At 37.8% G+C, this 24,887-nt stretch overlaps 3 protein-coding genes across 7 annotated transcripts in view; 2 read left to right on the plus strand and 1 right to left on the minus strand.

Annotated features, from left to right (window-relative positions):
- The first annotated feature begins 2,879 nt into the window (after nt 1–2,879).
- smkr1 (small lysine rich protein 1) lies at nt 2,880–3,805 on the plus strand. Its single transcript, XM_016447423.1, has 2 exons — nt 2,880–3,331; nt 3,455–3,805. The coding sequence occupies exons 1-2, from the start codon at nt 3,329–3,331 to the stop codon at nt 3,710–3,712; spliced, it is 261 nt and encodes an 86-aa protein (XP_016302909.1). The 5' UTR covers nt 2,880–3,328; the 3' UTR covers nt 3,713–3,805.
- A 451-nt stretch (nt 3,806–4,256) lies between these two features.
- Nucleotides 4,257–14,154, minus strand: cd9b (CD9 molecule b). 2 transcript variants are annotated; one of them, XM_016447640.1, is made up of 8 exons: nt 13,963–14,154; nt 8,398–8,500; nt 6,468–6,565; nt 5,931–6,005; nt 5,188–5,289; nt 4,982–5,071; nt 4,806–4,889; nt 4,257–4,672 (listed from the first exon to the last, which is right to left on the minus strand). In XM_016447640.1, the coding sequence occupies exons 1-8, from the start codon at nt 14,038–14,040 to the stop codon at nt 4,607–4,609; spliced, it is 696 nt and encodes a 231-aa protein (XP_016303126.1). In that variant the 5' UTR covers nt 14,041–14,154; the 3' UTR covers nt 4,257–4,606. The 2 variants fall into 2 exon arrangements, with proteins under 2 accessions (XP_016303126.1, XP_016303127.1); XM_016447641.1 differs by lacking the exon at nt 13,963–14,154 and adding an exon at nt 10,861–11,061.
- A 4,707-nt stretch (nt 14,155–18,861) lies between these two features.
- The window catches only part of ano2b (anoctamin 2b), a 39,116-nt gene continuing 33,090 nt past the window's right edge, over nt 18,862–24,887 (plus strand). For 2 of the 4 annotated variants that reach the window (XM_016447642.1, XM_016447643.1), the window contains exons 1-4: nt 18,862–18,924; nt 19,471–19,628; nt 20,839–20,877; nt 21,205–21,540. In XM_016447642.1, the coding sequence (XP_016303128.1) occupies nt 18,894–18,924; nt 19,471–19,628; nt 20,839–20,877; nt 21,205–21,540 (564 nt within the window). In that variant the 5' untranslated portion in view covers nt 18,862–18,893. Of the gene's footprint in view, nt 18,925–19,470; nt 19,629–20,311; nt 20,765–20,838; nt 20,878–21,204; nt 21,541–24,887 lie in introns of those variants that run through there. The other 2 variants (XM_016447644.1, XM_016447645.1) reach the window with 2 other exon arrangements.

Consider the following 24,887-nt stretch of genomic DNA (forward strand, 5'->3'; position numbering starts at 1 on the left):
AATGGCGTCTTTCAGCCAGGTTTCCGTGAAACACAGAGCAGCAGAGTTTGAAAAATCCTTATTTGTCCGGGAGAGCAGAAGGAGTTCGTCCGTTTTGTTGGGTAGAGAGCGGAGGTTCGCCAGATGGATGCTAGGCAACGGCGTCCTGAATCGCGCTGCCTTATTGATAATTCACACTGCGTGATTGTCACTCGCGTGAACGAGCACCGATTTGCCTCCGATGTCGGGCATTTGTCGGCGATTTCACAAAACCTGTCGGCGAGTGAAAAATCGGACTAATATCGTGCAGTGTGAACTCGGCATTAGCTTCACGAGCGCGCCGGCTCACTTCCCCCGTCTGTGTGTCCTGAAGTGCTTGATCAGCGCCACAGCTCCCCCGACTACAATGTCCAGCAAAACATCAGAATAGTCGAAAACCGGTGAAATATCGGGTGGTGTGTACTTCCGAATGTCCAGCAATTCGTCTCTGGTGAAACTGATTGCAGGGATATAACTAAAGACAGGACACACTAACAAAAACATAAAAACAACTGCGGAGCATGCCACGGAGACAGCCATCAGCGTCGGCGCCGACGATGTTCTCTTAAAACATGAGAATCAAAGGGAAGGGACCTAACCAATCACAAAACCCTCCTGTTTTTTTTAAACCAAAGTAACATTTTTAGTTATATTATATATTATTTTTGATTGAATATTTTTAATGTGTAGTTAAATATTTGAGTCAGCGGAAAGAAATCAACCGCCCTCCTCCAGGCGGATCAAAAGGACTTAACCAAACGCCCTCCTGTGGTGAATTATGTGAATTACATTGCTGCTATGAATTGCGGTTATAACTCGAGGCGTTGGCATTACATTGAATTAATATCATTTAATACATTGTTGATTACCCTGCGATTTACTAGGTGTTGATTACATTTGCTAAATTCTCTCTTTTGATTAGCAGAAACATATTCTTAGATCTGTAAAGCGAAACGCAAATTAACGCCCTCCTGTGGTGAAATGTGTGAATTACATCAGAGCTCCTACCATTGAGGGAGACTCCCAACTTTAGCTAAAAATCCGCAATACGTAAATCAATAAGAAGATGCATGAATGCGCTGTATAAACCGCTGTTTTAATGGAAACAGCCCGGCACATCATAAATTAACTGCCTGTGTGCTAATTTTAAACACGTTTGCCTGACATAGTTAAGTGTCCGATTCAAGGAAATTGCTGCAACAAGATTATTATGGCAAGGCCTATCTATACAAGTATATTGTAGCCTACATTTATCTCTTCTCCGATTATCATACAGTTTTTTGCTGTTGTTGTTCCTCATGAGCCGGCTGTTTTATTATGATTATTATTATGATGATTATTATTATTATTATTGATCGCCCTCCTGTGGTGAACTGAGTGAATTAAATGGACTCGATTTACAGCAGTATATGAAAAAAAGTCACATGAAAACCTTTAATTATTTTGGAAGCTTCAAAATTACTTAAATTATTATTGGCAACAAGATATCTGGAAAACAACTATTTGTTTGAAGATATATATATATATATATATATATATATATATATAAGTAATTGAATATTACCTTCATTTAAAAAAAATAGTATTTGTATGGATCACTTGAACAGCGCATGAATTACATTACTGTTGTTGTTCATGGGACTGTAAGTCGAGCCAAAAGATATTTTGAATTAATTTAATATATCGAATAAATAGTTTATTACCCTTTGATTTGGCAGAAGTTAAATAAACCTTAGAATATATAGTCTTAGATTTGTAATATATATAAAAAAAAAAATAGTTAGCCAAAACCGCCCTCCTGTGGTGAGTTAAGTGAATTGTGTTTTTTCTATTGCTATACTCGAGTCAGAGACAAATCTTGAATTATAACATTTTTGCATAGACTGCATAATAAATTATTGACTATTATATTCAGAAACAACCCATATGGCAAACATTTATTTTCTATGAAGAAATATATTAATAGATCTGTACACTAAATGTCCTTTAATATTAATTTCATTTTTTTTTAAAACATGCAAATCAAAAGAACTTAACCAAACGCCCTCCTGTGGGGAATTATGTGAATTACATTGCTGCTATTAATTGCGGTTATAACTCGAGGCGTTGGCATTACATTTAATTAATATCATTTAATACATTGTTGATTATCCTGCTATTTACTAGGTGTTGATTACATTTACTAAATCATCTCTTTTGATTAGCAGAAACATATTCTTAGATCTGTAAATTACAAAATTGCAGTCAGCGAAACGCAAATTAACGCCCTCCTGTGGTGAAATGTGTGAATTACATCAGAGCTCCTACCATTGAGGGAGACTCCCAACTTTAGCTAAAACTGCGTAATGCGTATATCAATGGAGGCGATGACTGAATACGCTGTATAAACCGTTTTTACGAAAACAACTCGGCACATCATAAATTAAATGCCTGAGTGCTAATTTTCGACACTTTTGCATGTAATCGCTGCGACAAGGCCCAGCTAAAAAAAGTAAACTGTACCTTTAGCTCTTTCCCGATTGTCGCAGGCCAGTTTTTCGCTTTTGATCCTCCTGAGCAGGCTGGTTTGATTCTTGTATGAATAAGTATTTATCCGATTTAAACTCTTCTCTTTTTATCTAAAATGAAGAAGCGCGTTTTTTCCCCACGTGGGAACTGTTACTTTTCTCAGCGCATCGTCAGGATGGACCAATCACAGTCATTTGTAATTACTATATATAATATAATTACCTATGTAATATAATCATTTTACAAAAACACTCAGGTATATGTCAGTATGTTTGCCAGATATACATCCTTTTAATTAACAGATTTGAATAAACAAAAAAACTTTATTAATAAAAAAAACTAATATTTATTTTTTGGTTATTTTAATTTTTTTCTTTCTAGTTATTAGAATATTCAGGAAGGTTCCTGTTCCTCAGTTTATGAATATCACTCCTAAGTCTTACCGTATGATCAGATACATGTACTCAAACAGTGCAGGTTCATGTGGGGGGTCACAGCAAAAAAGATCCTGGTCTGACCTGAAAAGCCAGTTGGTGGATGAGTCCCATGTAAAAGCTCCCATGACCCGTCACTAGGACAACCCTAGATAAACAACAGCACACAACAAAGACCTCATAAACGAGGAACAAATTGGAGAGGAACGGCAGCTTTTGGATAGAATTTCTGTTGAAGCTGATTGCAAAATGAGTTTAAAATCTAGGAAAGCATTACCTTACATGCATTGATAAGGGTCAGTTCACAGTTTTTCCGGAGCAAGTGTATTCAAGCGTCTAACTATTGTGTGAGCGGAAGGCACTAAATAATGGTAAGAACTTTATCTTCCATTTTATCTTCACTTTTCATTTTCATAAAAGACAAAAAGAGAAACATCTGGTTGAAATGTGTGAAGATATCTTGCATTCATTCCTAAAATCTATACACTTTATAGCCTTCAGGTACCAAAAAGTCAAGATCTCAAAGTTCCAAGCCTGCAGCAAAGAGCAAAAGGAAGCGCTCTTCCAAGAAGAGGTCTGTCAGTGCCAAATCCTCTAAGACAGATGTGGATATTCTGAGTCCAGCTGCCATGGAGAACGTCTACTACATCTCCCATAATGCAGTGGACTGCTTGGAGTTCAGAGGATTTGGCTGGACTGGAGCCACCAAGAAGAAAGGAAAAAAGGGCAGAAAACAAAAGATAAAAAAATGAAAACTAAATATAAGTGTTCATGCTTGACTTAAAAGGATACATTATTTAGTTTAGTTAAGATGGATATTTATCTCAACAAATTTTAAGTTGTCAATTAACTGCAACATTTTTTTTGTTTGTTTTACAATGTATAATTTGCCTACCTGTAAATATAGCAAACAAAAAATGTTTTATATAAACCATCTCACTTCTTTAAACAGTCATGGTGCATTATAAAGTGGCCAATTTTATTAATTTTAGCCAAAAATGGATTTTGAAAATATATCAGCCGACTCTTTATTTTTGGTTATTTATCCTATCATATAAAACTTGTTACAACCCAATAAAATAGTAATTCCTTCAAATTGGATTTCTGAAACTCTATAAAAGGGGTTAACAATAAACGAAACTTAAACGCAGGGATTTTGGAATTTAAAACTAAATTTTGGAAGTAAAACTGATGTTGGGATGTCAGTGCACTGTAAAAATCACCAGAGGGCAGTGCAGAATACATATGCTTAATACTTTGTCACATAAGAGTTCGCTTAAAATAAAAAATTATCAGTCAATTAGTTATGAACTTTATTGGTAATTTACTACAGTAGGTGTTACTCTCCCATGTGTGTACATAAAATAAGCCACGTAAAACGTTACAAAAGAATGCCAGAAGCTTACAAGTACATTCAAAGAGGCAAAAGAACATTAGTTGAAACACCAAAGAAATTAAAAATAGCCTCTAGCGCAATTCATTGCTCCACTCAACATATGCATGACCTGTAACAGTTGAGAGTGCTTGACTAAAGCTGGGCTTGTTAGAAGTTTATCAGAGTGATTTCCAAACACGTACACGCTCACACACACCTTTACAAACACAGATAAATACAGAGCAGATGAGGCTGCAGCAGGAACCGCAGCTCATACAATGTCCCGGGTTCGTCGGATGGCGCAGCACAGCAGCATGCTGAAGATCATGCCGAAGATCTGCCCATAGAAGAGACACGGTTAATATCTGACAGCAGTGTGACCTGAGGAGAAAGACTCTGCTACAAGCTCTGGAGCGTCAAAGCTTTTTAGGTGAAAATGCACTGAAGCATATGAACAAGTATCTCCTCACCATGACCACACCAATGCCAATCCCAACTCCTCCAATCACGTGAAGCCTAGAGGTGAAGACCTCCTTAATAGCATCTGGGCAGTTCTGGAGTAGAAACACAAGAGGTAACAACGGCACATGGAAAAACCCATTTATCTAAAGGAGACTTAAAAGATTAATTATTATTGAATTTCTACCGTTGTGACCAAGTTTTCAAGTCCCTCCTTTTTGGGACAGGTTTCAGCTGCTCCATCAAAAATTGTTCCTGATGTTCCACAGCACTGCAACTAATCAAAAACAGACAGAATATATTCAGTTGGATTAACGTTAAGCTGTTTTTCCCTCCATTCATTCAATGTTTTAGATGTTGTGGTTTGAATGAACCATAAAAATGAACACTTACTCCGTACTGAATGGCTCGCAGAGTTTCTCTCAGTGCTTCCTGTTTAGTATTTTTGTAGGTGTTGAACGTCTGTGTGTAGAACTGCTGGAGATCCATCACGATCTGAGGAGGAGGAGAGAAAGAAAGAAGAGGTCACACTGTGGGAAAATGAAAGAGGATCATGAGAAAAGGGGCCTTAAAAGAGAATTAACTTTACGCTAATGGATGAGAACTGAACTGAACTGGATAATGACACTACTGTCTTCAGTAAAGCTGCCTTTGAAGTCATTTTATTATTGAGGGACTTTTGCAACTTTGACAATTATTGAATGGAATTGAATCAATGTTGAACTCAGCTGATCTGTACAATGACACTATTGCCTTCTTTAGAGCTACTTTATACATTTTGTTTCATGAGTGATGAACTTTGTAACATTGACATTGCCATCGAATCAACATCGAATTGACTTGACCTAAAAGACAACTGTCTTCTCTAAAGTGTTTTACAGCTGAAATCAAAGTCATTTTATTATTGTTGAAATTGTACAACACTGCTATCTTCCTTTTCATTTCTGTGAAGCTGCTTTAAGGCAATCTGTTTTGCATTAAAAAAAAGTGACGTGACATGTGGCCAAGTATGGTGACCCACACTTGGAATTAGTGCTCTGCATTTAACCCATCCAAAGTGAACACACACTGTGAACACATACCCGAAGCAGTGGATAGCACTATATAAATAAATGTGACTTGACTCTGTCACCCACCTTGTCCTGATTGGACAATCCCCAGATTCCAGCGGCCACCTCTGCAGCAAAAATGATGAGCAGGAACATAAAGAACTGGAGAGAGCAAGAAAAAGTCAGAGGTGAACCAGGACATCAGCAATAACTAAAGATAGTCTTTTCTTGGCAAAGACACTCTCATTTGGTCTGTTTAAATTATCCTGCCAACCAAAAAGAGTAAATCATGAATGTGGGTCAAAGCCACATGATAACCATCCACCAAAAAAAAACTACACTCTTAGAAATAAAGGTTCTTTACTGGAATCTATGGTTCCACGAAGAACCTTTAAAATCTTTCAAGCAGAAAAAGGTTCTTCAGATTATAAATGTTCTTCACAGGAAGAAATAAATTATTCTTTTATGAACTGTTCACTGACAGGTTCTTTGAGGAGCCCAAAACGGTTCCTCTATGGAATGACTGCAAAAACCTTTATTTTTAACAGTGTAACTACATCAGTAATACTAATGTCAAACAAAATCTATTTGTTTTGTGCTGTTGAAGAATATGGGAGGACTCACCAGTCCCAGCATGCAAGCTGATTCTCTGATTGCGCCACAGCAGCCGAGGAACCCGACCACCATCATGATGGCACCTGCCACAATGAGGATGTAGACCCCTATGGATAGAGAAAGAGAGAACATTTATTACGTCGCTGTACCATTACATTTGTCTTACTATTCCTTTGGATTCTCATCTGAAAAAAAGACAAACTTGAAATCAAGGCCATTTACTGTAAATGGGAATAATCTATGGTTGTAATAAATTAAACCTGACGAAAATGCCCATGTATAAATGAGAACTTTATTTCCTTCAGCTATTTTATCAGAATAAGCTATGCAAAGCAGGATATGCAAAACAAAATTCCACACAAGTGGATTGTGCTGTATCCACAGAACCACCACCCTACCACGCTCTTAAAAAGCAAGTTTCATTATTGGAATCTATGGTTCTATGAAGAACCTTTAAGAACCTTTTAATTGCTCAAAGGATTTTAGTGGAAAATGATTATCAGATTATCAAAATTTTATCCACACTAATAAAAAAAGGTTATTTTAAGAACAGTTCATCGAAAGGTCCTTTGGAGAACCGAAAACAGTTCTTCTAAATGCTTTTCTGGACTGTCTGTCACTAGGATGTTTGGCATTGGAGGACGCCCTGCTGTCACTCGAAGCACTTTCAAAACCACTGACAGACACTTGGGACACTTGCCTACTGAGTTTATCATGTTTCTGGATCGATGGAGGCGAAGATCTTCTGACAGATCTTGAGAAAGGAAAATAAAGCGGGCAAAACAAAAGGAGATGGGAAGGGAGCAAACAATGCGGGTTCTGTTAGTGAGGAGGAGAAAGGCAGCTCTGTGAGGGATGATGGGAAGGGGCAGAGAGCTGGCATCGTGTGGGCCAAAGACAGCCTACTCCAAAACAGCACTGCCATTATAACTCAAAAAACCTGCCTCTTAAAAAACAAACACGAAGACAGAAACCTAACATCCCTGTCACTATATTTAGGCAGTTTCCACCCTTGTTATATCAGGGGGTTGGTTTTCGGTTTAAAGTTCATTTTGCCGGTTGTTTTGTGGTCTTCTTCCACAAGCCAGAAACAAGGATGTCAGTCTTTGTGCCTTTCATAAAACAAACACAGCCTAGAAGAATAGATAAGAGTGCTCTGAATATTACCCATGTTTTTGTAGTGGTCAAGCTATTTGTGTCGCTTTAAGAACAGGATTGTTCAGTGAATGTTCAATGACAGAGTCAGGGTGTTGTCCATCAATAGTTTGAATTTTTTAATGATTTAAAAGTAGTAGTAGTCGCACATGCTCAACAAGGCTGTATTTATATGATCAAAAAATTATATAAAGCAGCAAATCAGCATATTAAATGATTTCTGAAGGATTGTGTGACACTGAAGACTGGAGTAATGATGCTGATAATTCAGCTTTGCATCACAAGAATAAATGACATTTTAATATATATTCAAACAGAAAACAGTTCACCGTGACTAATTTTTTAATTGTAATAATTTTTCATAATATTACTGCTTGCTTTTACTGTATTTTTGATTAAATAAATAGTGAGCATAATAAACTTATTTCTTAATCATTCCAAACTTTTACAGGTGAGGTGTGTTTATTTTTTTATATATCAGTTTTGATCATCTGTACAGAAGCCAGAACAAATCCTGATTCACCTTTCATTTGCTTCATGTTGAATCAAAGTGTTCATAATGCAACATTCACATGACAGATGGTCTGGTGTCTGGAAATAGGTGTGGCTGGTTTCCATGACCACCATTATACCTCATTCCCAAACATCAACTTACAAAGACCTGATCACGTAGGTGATAAAAGGAGCTATGCGATTTTGTATGGAGAGAAGGGTGGTTTTTTGAATCACTGAGAAATTATTGAGGACTGAGAAAGGGTAACCTAAAAATCCAGGCCAAACTCACCTGTGAGGAACACTGACGGGGCACCTTCTCCAGTGAAGAGTCCTTTAGTTCTTTCATCGAAACGCAGCCAGAGGCCGACAGCGAAAACCCCTGTACCTGCGAGCTGAGGAAACAAACAAAAGATTTAAAGGGGTCATATGATGTGATTTCAATTTTTCCTTTCTCTTTGGAGTGTTACAAGCTCTTGGTGCATAAAGAAGATCTGTAAAGTTGCAAAGACTAAAGTCTCAAATCCAAAGAGATATTCTTTATAAAAGTTAAGAGTCAACTCCTACCTAAAACGGCTCGTTCTAACACGCCCACACATGTCTAAGTCACGATGTGGGAAGATTTGCATAACGCCGCCCAAATGTTCACGCAAAGAAAGAAGGCGTAACTTTTATTCTCGCTGTAGTATTGTTGTTGCCGCCGCCGCCATGTCGTGAAGGCGCTGTGTGTTTCGTTGTGAAAGCGAAACTACTTTGTTTGGCCTTCCAAAAGAGGACGATATCCGCTTCGTCATGCCTGGAGCTGATCCTTGCTGGTCGCTGAGGAAATACATCAACTTCGCGCTGTGGATCGCCAGATCGGCTTTCACCGTGGACGAAGCGGAGTCCAGCCCGGGGTCATCACATATGGTTGCCGCAAGCCCGCCGGATGCTCCTTCGTTGAATACGCCGGCCGCGCCGTTCTCAAGCCCGCCCCCGGCCGCTCACTCAAGCCGGCCGCCGCTCACTCAAGCCGGCCGCCGCTCACTCTAGCCCGCCATGTGTTTCGTGTTGTAGCTCCAGCCGGACGGGGCATCACAATTTCACAGGGGCGTAACATTTCCGTCACACGCTTGAGGTATTCGGCCAATCACAACGCACCGGACAGCTGGCCAATCAGAGCACACCTTGCTTTTCAGAACGATGAGCTTTGTAAAAATCGATGCGTTTCAGAAAGGCGGGGCATAGTGGAGAAACAATAATGTACAGTATGTGGAAAATAATGTGTTTTTTAAACCTTAAACCGCATAAACATTTAATTACACCAAATAATGTTCTTTTTAGCAACATCAAATGACCCCTTTAATAAATCTAGGGATTTGTTTAGTTTGAGCTACAGTGACATTGGCAAACTGAGCAACCAAATAATAGAGGAAACATAGCTGCAGGCCAAGCGTGGATTTATTTATGAAGGCAGAGTGTACAGGAAGTCAGGCCCAAAACTAAGCATTTCACTCTTTTTCCACAGAGAATGAAGTCCAACAAGCCTTATGGTACAAAAGCACTTCAACAAAAAGCTGACCAACCTGATAATCTTGCTAGCCTGCTTCCAACAGCAAGACCTTACTTCCCCAGTGCAAATATTGAGAAAGAGATATGCAAAATATGCTGAACGAACTCTTATTTGTCTTGACCAACTCCAGCCATTCCCAGGACACTGTAATGTGGCTTCCATGAATGAGTAACGTACTAGATTGTAATCGTTCTTGTTCCTACACGTTCCCACAGGCAAAAGTTAATCAACAGCCCACAGACAAAATAAAAAAACACCTTTAGACTTGATTATAGTCAAAATAGATCATTTTGATAGTCAACAGACAGTTCATATTTCATTGTCGTGCATGTAAAAAAGCTGGTGTAACATTTCACATAAAAAAAAAAATAAAAAAAAAATAACCCACACATACACACAAGCATCTCTGGCACTTGACAAATTGCATTGCAATCCTCCAGTTTCCTTCCGTTTTGGAAAATTGCAGTCACAAATATGAGTCACGGTGACTCACTGCCAGGGGTGTGGAGGCTTGTCCCTCAAAGATTCCCAAACTGATCTCGACTTTTTCCATCCACACACAATGGGAGTTACTGATGGATGGATTCCGTGTTTGCTAGTTTGTTCACTCGCCACAAAGCTAACTTAAGGCCAGGCCAAGACCCCACACCTTATTTGTGCGGTTTTAAAATTTAGCGGGCTGCAACTACATGTGTGCATTAATTTTTTGTTGTTTGTTGGTTAAAATGTCTTACATTCAAGCGAAACCATTTTCCAAACGCATTTTCAGTCAACAGTAAAATTAGAGGTTCAACAGGCTCACGTAAAACGTGGTTAATGTGGTTAATAGTCACGAGCAACTAATAGATACCAGATAGAGCTAGACAGTGTGTTTTCGAAATGCAGTCTGACCACAGTTTCTGTTTAAAAGGCATGTGAACAAGAAACTAATTTCACACTTAATTCAAGTGTTATTAAATTATATACAAAATGTTAAGGATCGTGTGTCTCTCAAAGAGTAAAGTCTGTCATGCACTACATCAAATATAGATAAACTAAGTAACACAAAGTATGACAAGTAAACAAGCAACTAAAAACTTTTATACCCTCATCACATCACATTCAACCCACATTTACATTTCAGTGTGACTATGTTCCCTTTTTTACTCTACAAACATACAGTTGAATTAACGTGTGCTTATGTAATGAAGTAAAAACACCTACCCAGAAGATGAAGTTGAAGACAAAGAGCAAGTATTTGATACACTGAAGTCCACCTGCTGCCATGGCTAAAAAGTAAGCGTAGTTTTAAGAGAAAACACCCGATACTGAGCACCTGAAACGTGCTTGTTTTCAACCTTAAAAAACAGAGGGAGTGAACAAAAAAAAAATTTCCAGCAGGCCGTACCCTCCTACCTGGCCTTTGTCAGAGGAAGGAGGAGGGGCAAAACCATTTGAGATTTTCCGTGTGACAGGAAAGTGTAGAGGAAGATCACAGAAAAAAACTTACCAGCCACTCTGTCAGGCGGAAAAAAGAGCTAACTACGGTGGCCGAGTATTGCGAAACAAATCACAATTCTGAAAACAAAATAACAAATTACAAACGCAAATGCAAGTCTAAAAAACAAAATAACAAGTCAGAAAACACAATGACAAATTCGAAAACAAAATGACAAGTCAGAAAACGCAACGACAAATCCGAAAACAAATGAACAAGTCACAAAACACAAGACGAATCAGACAAACCGGAAGAGGTAGGTATAGTTTGAGACAGCCCATTGATTTGGGATTACTCACCGCTGACTGGACGAGATATCTGTCAATCAACGTATACAGGAAGAATCAGCCGAAGAACAGCAGAGTCGTGGTAGAAAGTTCGGAGATGGTATTAAAGTAGCTCAGTTTAAATGTATTGTATGAATTGCCCTTACTATGGAATAAAAAATACAGAGTGTATATTTACATTTAGTTAAAAGTGGCTGTAAATCATCATTTCCAGTGGTGCAGATGGATAAGCGTGAGTCGTTGGCTTTTTGACACTATCGACCCGGGTTCGATCCCGCCTTTTGCCGAACTTTTTTCCCCTCCCTTTTCAAATCTCGTATTAGCAATGGATTCTATTTAAAATAGCAGTATTTTTAGCAATAAGAATTGTGATTTGTTTAGCACTTCTCGGCCACCGTAACATGGCACTTTAGTTGACAAAACTGCATCAACACAAGCTGATCAGGTTTAAATTTTCATGTAACTCGAGCTGTCCCTCAGGAACACTGGGAAGTCAGAACACATCTATTGTCCCTTTGCTTAACACCTTTTCACTCTTAAAGTGAACAGACAGGTTAGAGACAGAGGTCAGGGAGAAGAGTGAACATTACCCTATGAAGCCTGCTGTGTCATACATCATGCATTATTTTATAAGACCTCCAAATGATCAGCTTTTATCAAAATTGTCCTGAAAACCTGTTGCAGCCTGTACACAATCTTCTACATGCCTTCTGCCCTCTATCTGTTCAAAGCTTGAGTTTTTATTCTAAAAACGCCAATTTTTAAGGTTGTGGTACACGTCTTTTTTGCTGTGAAATCTTGATTAATGATCCTTATGAAGTCAATGTTATAACAACTTACTGTTAGTAACATTTCAAGATGAACACTTATTGGATTGAAGCAACTTTGGTATACTTGATTATCCATACATCTTTTTTTTGGGGGGGGGGAGTCCTGTTAAAATGTAAGTATCAAATACGATACATCAGGCTTCTGAGGAACATTTTTGCAAATCTCTCAATCTTCATGCATTAAATTGATCAAATATATTTATATATCATCTTACTAAAACATATTATTGGGAGATATAAAGGGACAACTGATATTTACATGCATTTTATATAAGTAGTGTGCTATATTGTTGCTATAGAGATCTTGTTGATTTACATTACAAAGGAATCAGAATTTCATATTTTTGGCAATATAAATATCAGGCTCCATATTCTCCTGCATCATACTATATGGGCCATAAACACCTGATGAATTAAATGTGATAAAAACAACATAAAAGACAAACACATATTTTTAGTATTTTGTCTAAAGGTTGAGTAAAGTTCCATTAAAAAAAAGTACTATTATTTGTTTTTATGTCAGGCTTTATAGGGTGTGGACAAATCTCAGCAGTCCAGAAGATCCAATTTCTGAGACAAACCCACTGCGTATCAGATTACGTGAATCAAAGTAAACACACTTTGTTTTAAGTTTCTAGCTAAAGCAGGGGAAGCATTTGCTTTCTCTATATTCCAAATGTTCAACCAAACTGGTTAGTGCTAATATAGATTATTTATATAACACTGCATTTCTATTTTTCCCCCTATGTGGACTACATATAGGTAATTGGTTTCTGTCCTTAAGTCCTTATTTCGTTCTTTGTGAGATCTAAAGTTTACATGCGTTTACCTTTCATCCCTGGGGCTAAATTTAACCTCATTCGTGGGATGGATTAGGGATGTGGTTGCCTAGCAACAGGTATGCAAAATTTTTACGTGTTCAATTTACCATCGTAGACTTGGATTAGCCTACGTTATCAGTTTTTAGTCTGAAACTTGCCTTCTCGTGAACCGCTCAACCAATATGCGAAAATCTCTCGAACAAATCTTTACAAGAACATAAGTAATAGTTAATAGAACGTTATTTGTTTTGTCGTTGATTTCTGAACATGTTTTGCTTACCCGCTGCCCATAACGCCGTATTTTGAATCACACTATGGCGAAGTCTTGGCTCATGAATATTAATCAGGGCATGCTGACGTTCTTTCGTGACCTTCCTGAAGATGACACTTACGTAATCTATTCTAATTATTAGTCATGAGTCGATTCGCATTTTTATTTCGAATAACAAGCAAGTACTTTTTAGTTTTTTAACGAATATAGGGGAGTGTTATAAGGAAATTAATTCGCCAACATATCAACGCAATTGCGATCATATACCAACGTATTGCCCACTTCTCACCAATCCAGACGCCGTACAATACGTTACTTAATTAATATTAATAAGGTGTGCCTTCACCATAGTAGGCGATAGCGCTTTTCGAAATGACAGAGAGCCAATCAATGACAAATCAATTCAGCAAATCAGGTATCAGCCTTTAACATCATATATGTGTAGCAATTTTTATATTAAATAATCCAAAAATTATTTTTTAGAAGTTTGTCTAAAAACCAAATTAAAAGACTAGCCTACTGTTTAGGCAGAATAGCAAGTCTATATTAGACATTATGTCACACATGTACACTTTTTTCCACAATAAATAAACATTTAGGAGTGAACTGTATTAAAAACCCAAAATATGAAATTAAAGATGAACATGATGTATTTGATGCATTGCTCTCCACTGGACAGACCTGACTTAGCCATCATGTAAATACAATTTCTAAATCAAATACACAGCAACATAAGTCTTGCTGTTCTCAGATGTTTAAATTCCCAAAGGTCTGTGTGTGTCCTTGTGTTGCTGGTCCTTGGCTCAATGCTGCTGCCCTCAGGGGAAGTGACTGTTTATAACAGTAAACTCCCACCTCTCATGTGAGAAAGGGAGAACCTCTGGAGACAGTCACATTCACTTGTCTTTCTGTCTTTCTTTATTATTGATGACCACCTTATGTTATGAAATGATCATCAAGTAATGCATTTGTATGTCTACTCAAAAAAGAAAGATAATGGCATTTGGAGAAGAACATGGTAAAATTGTCCTCTCATGACCTCTCTGTCTTGTTTTCTGTGCTTGGTTTTAGACTGTGGCTCTTTCACAGACTGCAGCACAAGATAGGAGTTGTCTTGTCTTGTGATCAGAGTACTAACATGGCACTTTGCACCTCTCTGTGACATTTCTCAGCGTATTTTCAATTGTAGTCAGTCAATGGTTATCACCTTAATCAGCACAACAAAAACTGCAAAACGAGTTCTTCAAATTGTTGCAACACTAACAAATGAGCAGATCTGCAATCATAATATAATCAATGATATCTGATCAAAGTTGATGTTTGTTTATGTTGCAAAAAACCTAGATAACAGCATTCTCAGAACTTCCCTCACGTTCTGGCAATGTTCACTCAAAGTTATTCCAGTAAGATTAATAGAACATTCATTCAAAGTTATCTGGTCTTTAAAAATGTTCTCAAAACGTTAGCACAAAAACATTATCTGTACAACATTCATGCAGTTTTTTTTTTTGTTGTTGTTTTTTTTTTTACATTTTAGTTGAATGTTAGTCTAACATTTTTAAAAATCTTGGTACTTATTTCAGAATGTTTAGAGAACATTCAAAAGTAAGGTCTTCATAATGTTTGCAAAATGCTAAAATGGAATGTTCACTTAACATTCTCATAACAAAAAAAAAAAAAAAACTTAAAACATTTTAAAAACTGCACATTTTGAACATTCAGTGAACATTTCGGAATAAATTTTCCTAACACAAAATGTTCTTAGAACATATTTTTGTTCCAGCAATGCTATAGCAATGAGTCCGGTTTTGTTATATCTCTATCCTTCTCGAAGAGATGTAGGGCCTATGCAAATCATTTCTCCTTATGAGACTGATGTATTGAGAAAGATTCTCTGATGCCATTTTTACTCCAAAAGAATTGATACAGCTTTCTTATTAAAACCACTTTACAGCAATTTACAGATTATAAATTATCTTCATTGTCAAATGAAATTGTCAAAATCGCACCTTAAATGTCAGATAAGAGCACAGCAGATAATGCTTTCCTCTCTAAGATATGATCTAATGGATGTTAACAGAATGTCAACATGACACATCAGCTAGTCATGGCCCAAACATTTAGTCATTTGTGGTTTCCTCTCCAATAATGTCTAGGTACTAAATCTTCAAAACTCACAGTTTAAGTCATATTTATTAAAGTATTGCACCCCACATGTGCCATTTGCGGAAAATACATAATGCGGATAATTAACATGCACTGCTACCTTATGCAATGATTACTCATGGTTGCTTCCACACTAAACATTTTCTGCTCTGTTTACAGAGTCTGTCCTCTGTCTAATTATAGAAGTTCTTTGCTATGATTGATTTTTCCTAAAGCTGGTGGTGCTGGCTCTGCGGAGAGGCGAGTACAGTGAGGATGACAATTTCGTTGCAGATGAATGGAGCCCATTGTCACAGTCAGAGCAGCACACTTCTTCATCCCCCAGTGTTGGGACACCCGTCCATCTCCGTCTGTGATGCACGTCACCCTTAGCAACTGCAAAACAATAACTGTCAATCATACTGCCAGGGACTCGACGGAATATCATATATTTATTATGGAATGAAGTGAAATTCTATTTACTTCACAAAGCCCGTCAACAAAGCATAGAACTGAGTCACAATGTTTTTCACCTCAGCATCCTAGATGCTCATTCAATTCAATGGCCTCTGCTCACAAATGGAGGTTAATCATTTAGGTATGAAATTCCAGACAATTAATTCAGACACAAGACCTGTTTGACCTCAGAGTGACATTTCACAGGTAATTTCATTTTGAGAGAGGTTACTGGGTGAACAAACGTCTGATTTTGTAAACACTAAAATCAGATTAGTTTTTAAACTGCTATTTCATGCATGTAGGTTTCATGGAATGTGTGCACATATTTCCACATTTTCACACATTGAACAAAGACATGATGACATTTAATCTTATCTGCGTCATGGTATAACCAAGCATCCTCTTTTGCTGAGAAAACCTATTGCATATTTTTTAGTCATACTCTGGTGTCTAGTGCATGATCTTTCACACTACTACCAAAAGTATATATATAAAAAAAATCTGTTACCATTTACTCACCCTCATGTCATTCTCATGACTGTGACTCATTTCTGTGGAAAGCAAAAGATGTTTTAAAGAATGTTGCTAACTAATCTGTTTCCTTTCCTGTTGACTTTCAGTGTATGGACACAAAATACAACAGAAGTCACTGGGAACGGAAACGGTTTGGTTACCAACAATATTAGAAAAAATCATCTTTTGTGGTGATATTTATAATGTTCAAGAAGTTCCTTGGATTTGAAATTCAACAGATTTATTCTCAACGAGAAGGGAAAAGGAAAATAAGAGTCAGTTTGAGGCCTTTTGTGAAAGGACCTCTCTTCAAAACAACTCTGTATTCATAGTGGCACAAAGACAGTTTTGGAAAAAAAGGGTCTCTTTTGAGTTCGGGACATTGGAGGCTAGTGGTGGGTAATGATGCTGTTAATGGCGCCCTCTAGTGGTTCTCGGAATGTTAAAATTTTGAGAAGTGTAAGAACATCTTATTGGTAATTGTTAGACATATGAGCGATAGTTAGGCTGCAATGTTGATTGTTGACCACAGAGGGCACACACTGCTAAAATTCTGATGACTTTATCAAAGCTCAACCGACCGTTTTTTTTAACCACAAGAGAGTGCTAATGTTGCATCATATCCACATCCCCAAACCTCTTTAGATGGAATCTGTTATTAATTAATTGCATATATGTTGGTTTGCCTGTTGCACAGTTGACTTCCGTCAATCCCTTGCCTTAACCTCCCACCATATGTATAGAGCATTGATTAAGATAATACATTAGAATCATGCCTTTAGAGTGCAAATCCCTATACCTTTCCAGTGGGCCAAATCTATCCCAACGGTACCCTCCAGAAATATGTGAGTAATGTAGGCATATATGTCTATAAGTAGAAGGTGTGTAATGAATGAGAGCACCAAGGCTGATTTAACGGGCAGAAACGTAAAGAAAACGTGACATACTCCACATTCTTTTTTTTCCAAGAGGAAATCAAGCAAATCGAGAGCAGTTGTGTGGGTGAGCTGGTGAGGGGTATAAGCGCCGTTTCTGAATGGAGGAAATTCCAGGTCTCCTCACTGATCTGAATGTGTAGAGTTCCTATAGACCTAGAAATAGAACGTAACTTGGCAACATGAAAATCTTGGTAATTGCGTGTTCAAATGTATGTTTTACTAGGCTTCTGGTGTTCTGTATGAAAGAGCATCACATATCAGCTAACAAAAATATGTTATAATAACATTTTGCTAATGTTCCTACAAAGGTAAAATTTTATTTCTGAATGCAATGTTTAAACTAAAATGTTTTAGAAAACAGTTCCAAGAATGATGTATAAATGTTTTTGTGCTAACATTTTAATAACTTTTTAAAGACCAGATAACTTTCAGCTAACATGAACATTCTCAGTGCTTTGGCTAATGTTTTGGCAAGTTATGAACAAACATTTTTCCAGTAATGTTAGTAGAACGTTTGTTCAAAGTTATCTAATCTTTAATAATGTTCTGAAAACTATAGCACAAAAACATTTTAAAAAATAAATAAATGTACTATAACAAAACAGTGGTGTAGGTGTCTTACGGCAGCATATACAATCATCCAACATACAATCTGCATCCATCAGCTTGTAATTGAAGAAATCAGTGAGGGGCAATAGCTTTACAGTTCAAGAGACAGATATTTGGGGATAGATCAAAAGGTTTACCAATGAACATCTGAACCATTTTGTGTATTTCTTTCCAGTACGCCTTGATCATGTCACAGTCCCAGAATACGTGCATCACAGTACCAATATTAGACTTACACAAAAACATTATTAATAAATTGGAAAAAAAAAAAAACCTGAAACATTTTGGTTGGATGTTTGTCTAACATTGTTTTTTAGACGTTATTACTTGTTTTAGAATATTTAGAGATTAAAAGTAACACAATGTTTGCAAAATTATAAAATGGAATATTCCTTTATGGAATGTTCTCTTAAGCAAGATTTTTTTTTTTTTTTTTGCTTAATGGGAATTTTAGCAAAACATTGGTAGAACTTTTTTTTTAAATGAACAAACGTGCTATGTTTTTTTTCCATAACTTTGAGAGAACCTTGTAAGTTAGCCAAAGTTCTGAGAACATTTCCTGTTTGCTGGGATAAAGGCTGCTGGGCCTAATATTTTAGTGAGTGACATAATTGCAGTGAATGGGGCAGGTGCATCATCCTAATTTTTAATAGATCTCTCAGTATTTAATGGGTCCATTTCTGGTGGACCTGGATGACAAGTGGGCTTTGTTCACCCATGGCTGAAGGTCCTGGAAATTAGTTAAAGTTTGGCACAATCATAAGCCCCCTCTCTCTCTCCAGCAGTCATGGTATTAAATTAAGCCTGGCCAAAGCCTGGAGAGGATTTTGTGCCTTCACAGTCTCCAAGCATCCCATACCTGGTTGCACTTCAGCTCGCCGGCAACATGGCTGTGAATAAATCCTGTTCGTATGTAGGTAAGTCATGGCAAAACCTGTTGACAGATAATTGACTATACAGGGGTTGACAGCGCTTTAAAAACTCCTGTCTTTAGTTATAAACTGTACCAGAGGCATTTAACCAAATGGTTGTGCTCTGTCCAGATAACAACATGCTGTTGACAACAGTAAACTGTACATGTACATGTATGATGAATAATATTTAATGATTTATACAATGCAGAGTGCCTGTGTATGTGATATTTATTTGATATATATATATATATATATATATATATATGACTTATATTTAGATATTACTAGAAATATTTAGTTTTGAATAAAAATACAGTAAATTGTTCATGTTAGTGTGTTGAATATTGTTTATGTAAATGGATTGTATTTTTTTGACGTGTGTTTAAAGCGCTGTAAGAAGGGCCATCTTTTTAAGTTTCTTTTTGAGGTCTTTTAAAGGTTAAAGTGCATCCTTAACCCTATGTAGTCACCTTTTTGGAGAAAGATTAATATAAATGTTAAATGTATAGATATTAATTGATATTAAAACTTTACCGTTTCCATTAACAGAGGTGAATAACTGTGTTCTGAATGGAGTCAGCACTGCCTTGAGTGAGTCCTCCTCTATCTGCAGTGATTTAAAGGAAGTATCTGAGATTGAAGTCATGAAATCCATCAGCTGCACATTTGATGATCCATTTGACTTCATTGAAGAGTCTTGGTATCATGTGAGTAGCGTGCTCAACATGTCTATGTGGCAAATAAATTAAGTTTTTATGTGTTTGTAGATTACTTTAATGAAATAAAGTGTCAGTATAGTTGACTATAATAGCACAAAAATTCTACAAATAACAAGTGCCACAACAACAGCAACAACAACACTTTCCTATAAGCACCCGTTGGTCACTGTGCATGGAAAAACTTTCCCGATTCATGAGGTCATCATATGCAATGATAAAAATTGAGGTAATTTTGATGTACTGTAAAATTTAATCAGTTTTAAAATGTTGCATATTTATGTCGCTAGTGAGAAATGAAATTAGCTTGAATACATTTATATTAATTTATTCAATATAGCCTAATTTCAGGGATTCTCATTGCTCGATTGACAGAGAAAGATGCAGAATGCATGAACCACAAACAAATTATGAAATACGTCTACACTACAAGCTGTCTGTTCAATTAAAGCAGGAAAAGTTTGAACATGACACTTTCCAACTGCCAAATGCGATTGAAAATAACAGGAAATCTACACTATTCCTGAAGTGATTATTTTCAAATAAGTGTTTCCCGATGTAAAAAAAACTTGCAAAGTACACATTATTTATTAGTAGTCTATAAATAACATTCTTTTTGAATTATAACCTAACTTCTGTTTAGTTCTGTCTGTTTATTTTACTTTAGCATTTTTCTACATTACTAGCACAGAAGTAAGCACATTGTGCTCGTGGGGGCACTTATCCCCGAATCCTAAATATTAACTCAAACCAAGCGCTATTTAACAGAGATTCATGATGCAATAAACGGATGTTCGCGGAATGTATTTTTTTCTTCTTTTGAACCTGTTGGCGACTCCATCTTTACGCACGCGCGAAAGCCCCTCCGGCGCGTAATGATGCGCTCCGGCGCTTGGAGACGCGCAGGTATTCCTCCAGGGATAATTAGTCAGGGACAAATCAGAAGTTTCTGTGGAGATGCGTTCTGTTGTGCGTGAAGCAAAGCTTTGCGCTTCCCAGTCAACGGTGCCAAAATCAGACAGACGGATGGGTTTCATGCTTTGCGAGTTAGATGGATAAACAGAGGGAAATATGGATGGTGGCGTCTCTGTAGTGTGACATCAGAAACGGGCATGCCACCAGAAGCGGTGAAAAAACACAATTTTCCTGGAACGCCGAGAAAGTGTTGCTGTTTCTTACTGTTTTTGTGTTTTTCTTTAAGTGTGACAACATGCTGCAGACAAGTGACAACAAGATACATGTGAGTATGCTTTTGATTTCTCAAGATTAGTACTACTAGAATACTAGCTGCAATACTCAAACAGGTTAGCATTAGTTCTACAGCCAGTAACTTGAATGAAGGATAACCCAGAAATAATGGCATCAATGAAAAGTGGCTATTGCCTTCACACTTTCAATCTACATTGAAGTGTATTGAGAGCAGCCAAATTAAGAAGCAATAGTCTGACCTACATCTATCCTCACCATACTCCCTCCCCCCCTTTCTCCTGAGTTGAATTTGATATGCACACACACTGCTGATGAACAGTGAGCCTGGGTACATTGTATTCTCCTCTCACCTGTTCAGGTGGCCAATAACATGATGGACATGGACCAGGACCCTCGCAAACGGCTGTGCTTTGCTGACGGCCGAAGGAAAGTGGACTATGTACTGGTGTACCACTACCGAAAACGCTCCTCCGTCAGGGGGTCTCCTAGTCAACACAGACTGTCCATCATCTCCAATGGTAGTTATCCTTTAGGAGTGGAGGAGAAAGACCAAGAGGGAGGGAAGGATGAACCTGCGGAGGTGGTGGTGGACGTCGGACCCCCGGACCCCGCCGATGGGGAGAAAATCATGATCCGAGAGGAGTTCGAGGGTAATTTAAAGGACGCTGGGCTGGAAATTGAGCATGATAAAGAGGTGAGTAGAAGCTGACTAGATCTTATTTGTGCTGGTGCTCCTTTGTGAGAGCCACATCTGGTGTTGATTTTACAGAAAGCTGTCACTTTAGATCAGTTGAGTCGTGCCTTATCAAAAACAATATCAGTCATGATCTTCAAGAGTGACCACTTCTATTCATATCCTAGAAATTTTGGAAATAATTTTTTTTAATTTTTCAGTTTGTTTTCATAAAGACTTTACTTAATAGTGTATGTGTGTGCTTGAATTATGAGCTAGTCAGTCTTTCCAAGTCCTACTACGCAGCCTAGTATTGGATAGAGTTACCATTTCACAGGGCATCAGACCAATTTGGGAATCATCCATGTATCACTGTTTTGTTATGTAAGCCATTACTCTTAAAGATGGCCCATTATGGAGTAATTGGACTGTATTTGTATGGTATTATTAATGGTCCCAAATGAACTCTTCTTCAACTGTTGCTAGTGAGCTTGTTTTAATATCATATCTGGGGAATCAGGTGAAATCTCCTTACTTAAAAAGCTAATTGACATGCTTTCTTGTCTGATGAAAAACTCTCTTGTAGATAATAGCAGAAAACGCGTTGTTATTGTGCATCTCTGTCTTTGTGATCATTTTGCACTGCATCTGTAGGGTGATTAGACTGTGAATGCTTGTGGTGTGAAGCCAAGTAAGATTATCAGGCTGGTAATAGTAGTGATTGACTACTCTCTTTTAGAAGAGCTGTGAACCAGCCTTTGACAGCACACTGAGTTAACTGTACCCTATCCTGAAAGGGACCAAATTTCTGCTCTAAATTTAAGGCTTTGCTGTTTGTCGTTGTTGTAAATGATAGATTCCTCCTTTTTGAAATCGGACTTAATCATCTGAACCTGAGGTGTTTTTATCATGCATCATGCATTTAAAACACTGAGGTATTAAACAATGCACTCCAAATCATCGTTTCCCCATGGAAACCCTACTAAGGTGGCAAGATGTGCCTGCAGTGACATGCTTTGTCATGATGGCTATCATCATCATCGTGATCACTGAACCTTAATTCAACAGTCTTCTCCTGCTTTGTCTGATCACAGTCATTACATAATGTTTTGCCCCGGCCGGTGTTTTTGAGGTATGCTCTGTGACCGCTACAAATACCTGCGGTCAGACGCTCTGAATTATTCAGCCGGTAAGCGAAGTTTGATTGAAGACAGTCTGAACAGGGACAGCGGGTCAAGTCACACCTTAGAACCATGTCTCACCTGGCTTGTTCCTCTTATCTCAGCACATCGTTACAGTTTACTATCACTCTGGTGGATATGCTATCTCAAATAACTTCAGGTGTTCTAGAATAGTCTAGTTTTGGTTTATTGTTTCATGCATGAGCTGCCTGGTGGATTGACTTTATAGGGAGTGAAGTTTTGTTTTGAATATCTTCAATGCTCAAGGGGACATCGCTGCCGCTGGTATCATGTGTCAGTGGCTGCTTTAGCTGTGTTTGTTTGTCTTAATAGCCCTGGTCTGATGGATAACATTGACTTTCTATGGTGGCAATAAAAAAAAACGAGCCTAAAAACAACAAAACCGGAAGGACGATGTGGTGAGAAAGATTTTTCTGCAGTTTTTGTAATTTGGCATCAATTTGCACAGCTAGTGATTGTGTTTTTTTCTGTAGGGGTCCATGCTGAAACAACCTATCTATTTTAGGGTTTAACTAGTGCACCTTTCTCAGTGGTGTAAATATTCATGCATGATGCATTTACAGAGAGTTAATTATCAGCATCAATAACAACAAGTGAACCATCATGTTCACAAGTCTCTGACATAGAGTCTAGTCTCATGTCCTTGAGGTGGAGTCCAAATCAAGTTACAAGTCTCATTTTTTATATATTGCAGGCTAATTTGAGTAATCTATAAATGCACTCAATAGAAAATTTATTCTCATTTTCTGAATAGAAAATGAATGGGTAACTATGGTAACTGGGATTTGTTTTCCCTCAAGCCAAACCATGCTAAACATACATTTAACATTATATATTTCAATATTTCTAGAATGCTTTATGCAACACAATTTCAGATATGGAGGCATTTTCTAAAGTAGATGCCAGTGCTTCTCTCATTATCATTGTCTGTAAACCTCAGGACATTAAGAAATGCTGTTGTGTAAAACAAATGATGTAATACAAAATGATGCATAATCTCACAAGAGTTATGGCACGCAAAAGAAACTCCCTTTTAACTGAACAGTTTCTTATTGTGGACCTAAAGACTGTTTGCAAGCCTTTAATTTGGAGTCGAGTCTATTTAAGTGCGACTTAAGTTTGAGTCTGAGGCTAGAGTAAGGTGACCAGACATGCCACTTCCCGGGGACACGTTCTGCACAGGATTTCTAAATTGCCTAAAATAACCAGGTGTTGGCTGTTTGCGCTGAGCCGATCTATCGGTGTATGACATAAGTACCACGTGAGTTATAGAGAGCAGAGCAGACGGCTCCATGCTTTCGAATCGCTCTCGCGGTACTTTGATGTCATACAATGATCAAACAACCAACACCTGGTTATTTTAAGCAATTTAGAAATCCTGTGCAGAACGTGTCCCCGGGAAGTGGCACGTCTGGTCACCTTAGGCTAGAGTTTGCATCACTGTATAAGCCATGAATTCTTAGGATTGCATCCGTTCAGAGGAGTTGTTTCTCTTTGCTTGAGTTCATGAAACCAAATGTCAAAGACAGGGTTCAACCTGCCATGAAGAACCGTTTCCGCTCATGGGTCTTCGAATCCCCTCAAATGTCAGTCGCAGCCGGTTTCTGTAGTGATGGCTCCTGCTCAGACTGTGCTCAAATCGACCTAATTGCCTTACCCTGCTGAGATGAAGTACTAATTGGAATATCTTATCCTAATTAACCTTCTCAGATCCACATGTTATTTTTATCTCTCTTTTATGAGTGTGTGTGTGTGTGTGTGGAGGGGGCAGAGAAAAAACACCTGTGATGTTGGAACGCAGGGGACGGTGAGGATGTCCTCAGGTTTCCATCATCTCTTTCTGTCTCATCACTCTCATCTCAATGTCTCTTTCAGTTTCATCTTCCTTAACACATGCTTCTCTAAATGGCATGGCTGACCACTGCCAGACAGATACAGTTACTGTCATCTCTGTATGGGCACGACGCAGCTTCAGTGTTAGGTTTCATGGCTACAACTAGCAAAAAGAGATCATTTCCATACCCCCCAAGTTTATGTAATATATAGTCCCTCTTTAGGGGCTCTTGGATGGGCTTGATGACAATCTGCCACTCTTTTGACATTGATTCTGCCTATTCTAGGTTATTTTCAATGTATGTGTTTGTATTTGCATGCTGTCGATTACCA

The sequence above is a fragment of the Sinocyclocheilus anshuiensis genome, unplaced genomic scaffold, assembly GCF_001515605.1.
Source record: "Sinocyclocheilus anshuiensis isolate Anshui unplaced genomic scaffold, SAMN03320099.WGS_v1.1 scaffold283, whole genome shotgun sequence".
In the NCBI taxonomy this organism is placed as follows: Eukaryota; Metazoa; Chordata; class Actinopteri; order Cypriniformes; family Cyprinidae; genus Sinocyclocheilus; species Sinocyclocheilus anshuiensis.

What these genes read in the sequence shown, in the direction of transcription:
- cd9b (XM_016447640.1), bottom strand. Translation starts at nt 14,040, where the DNA reads ATGATGGCTAAGTCAGGTCTGTCCAGTGGAGAGCAATGCATCAAATAC. An exon ending in CCCGTCAGTGTTCCTCACAG is followed by an intron (nt 6,566 to 8,397) that starts GTGAGTTTGGCC and finishes CTCTATCCATAG; the next exon opens with GGGTCTACATCCTCATTGTG. An exon ending in TTGAAAACTTGGTCACAACG is followed by an intron (nt 4,890 to 4,981) that starts GTAGAAATTCAA and finishes TTTCTACTCCAG; the next exon opens with AACTGCCCAGATGCTATTAA.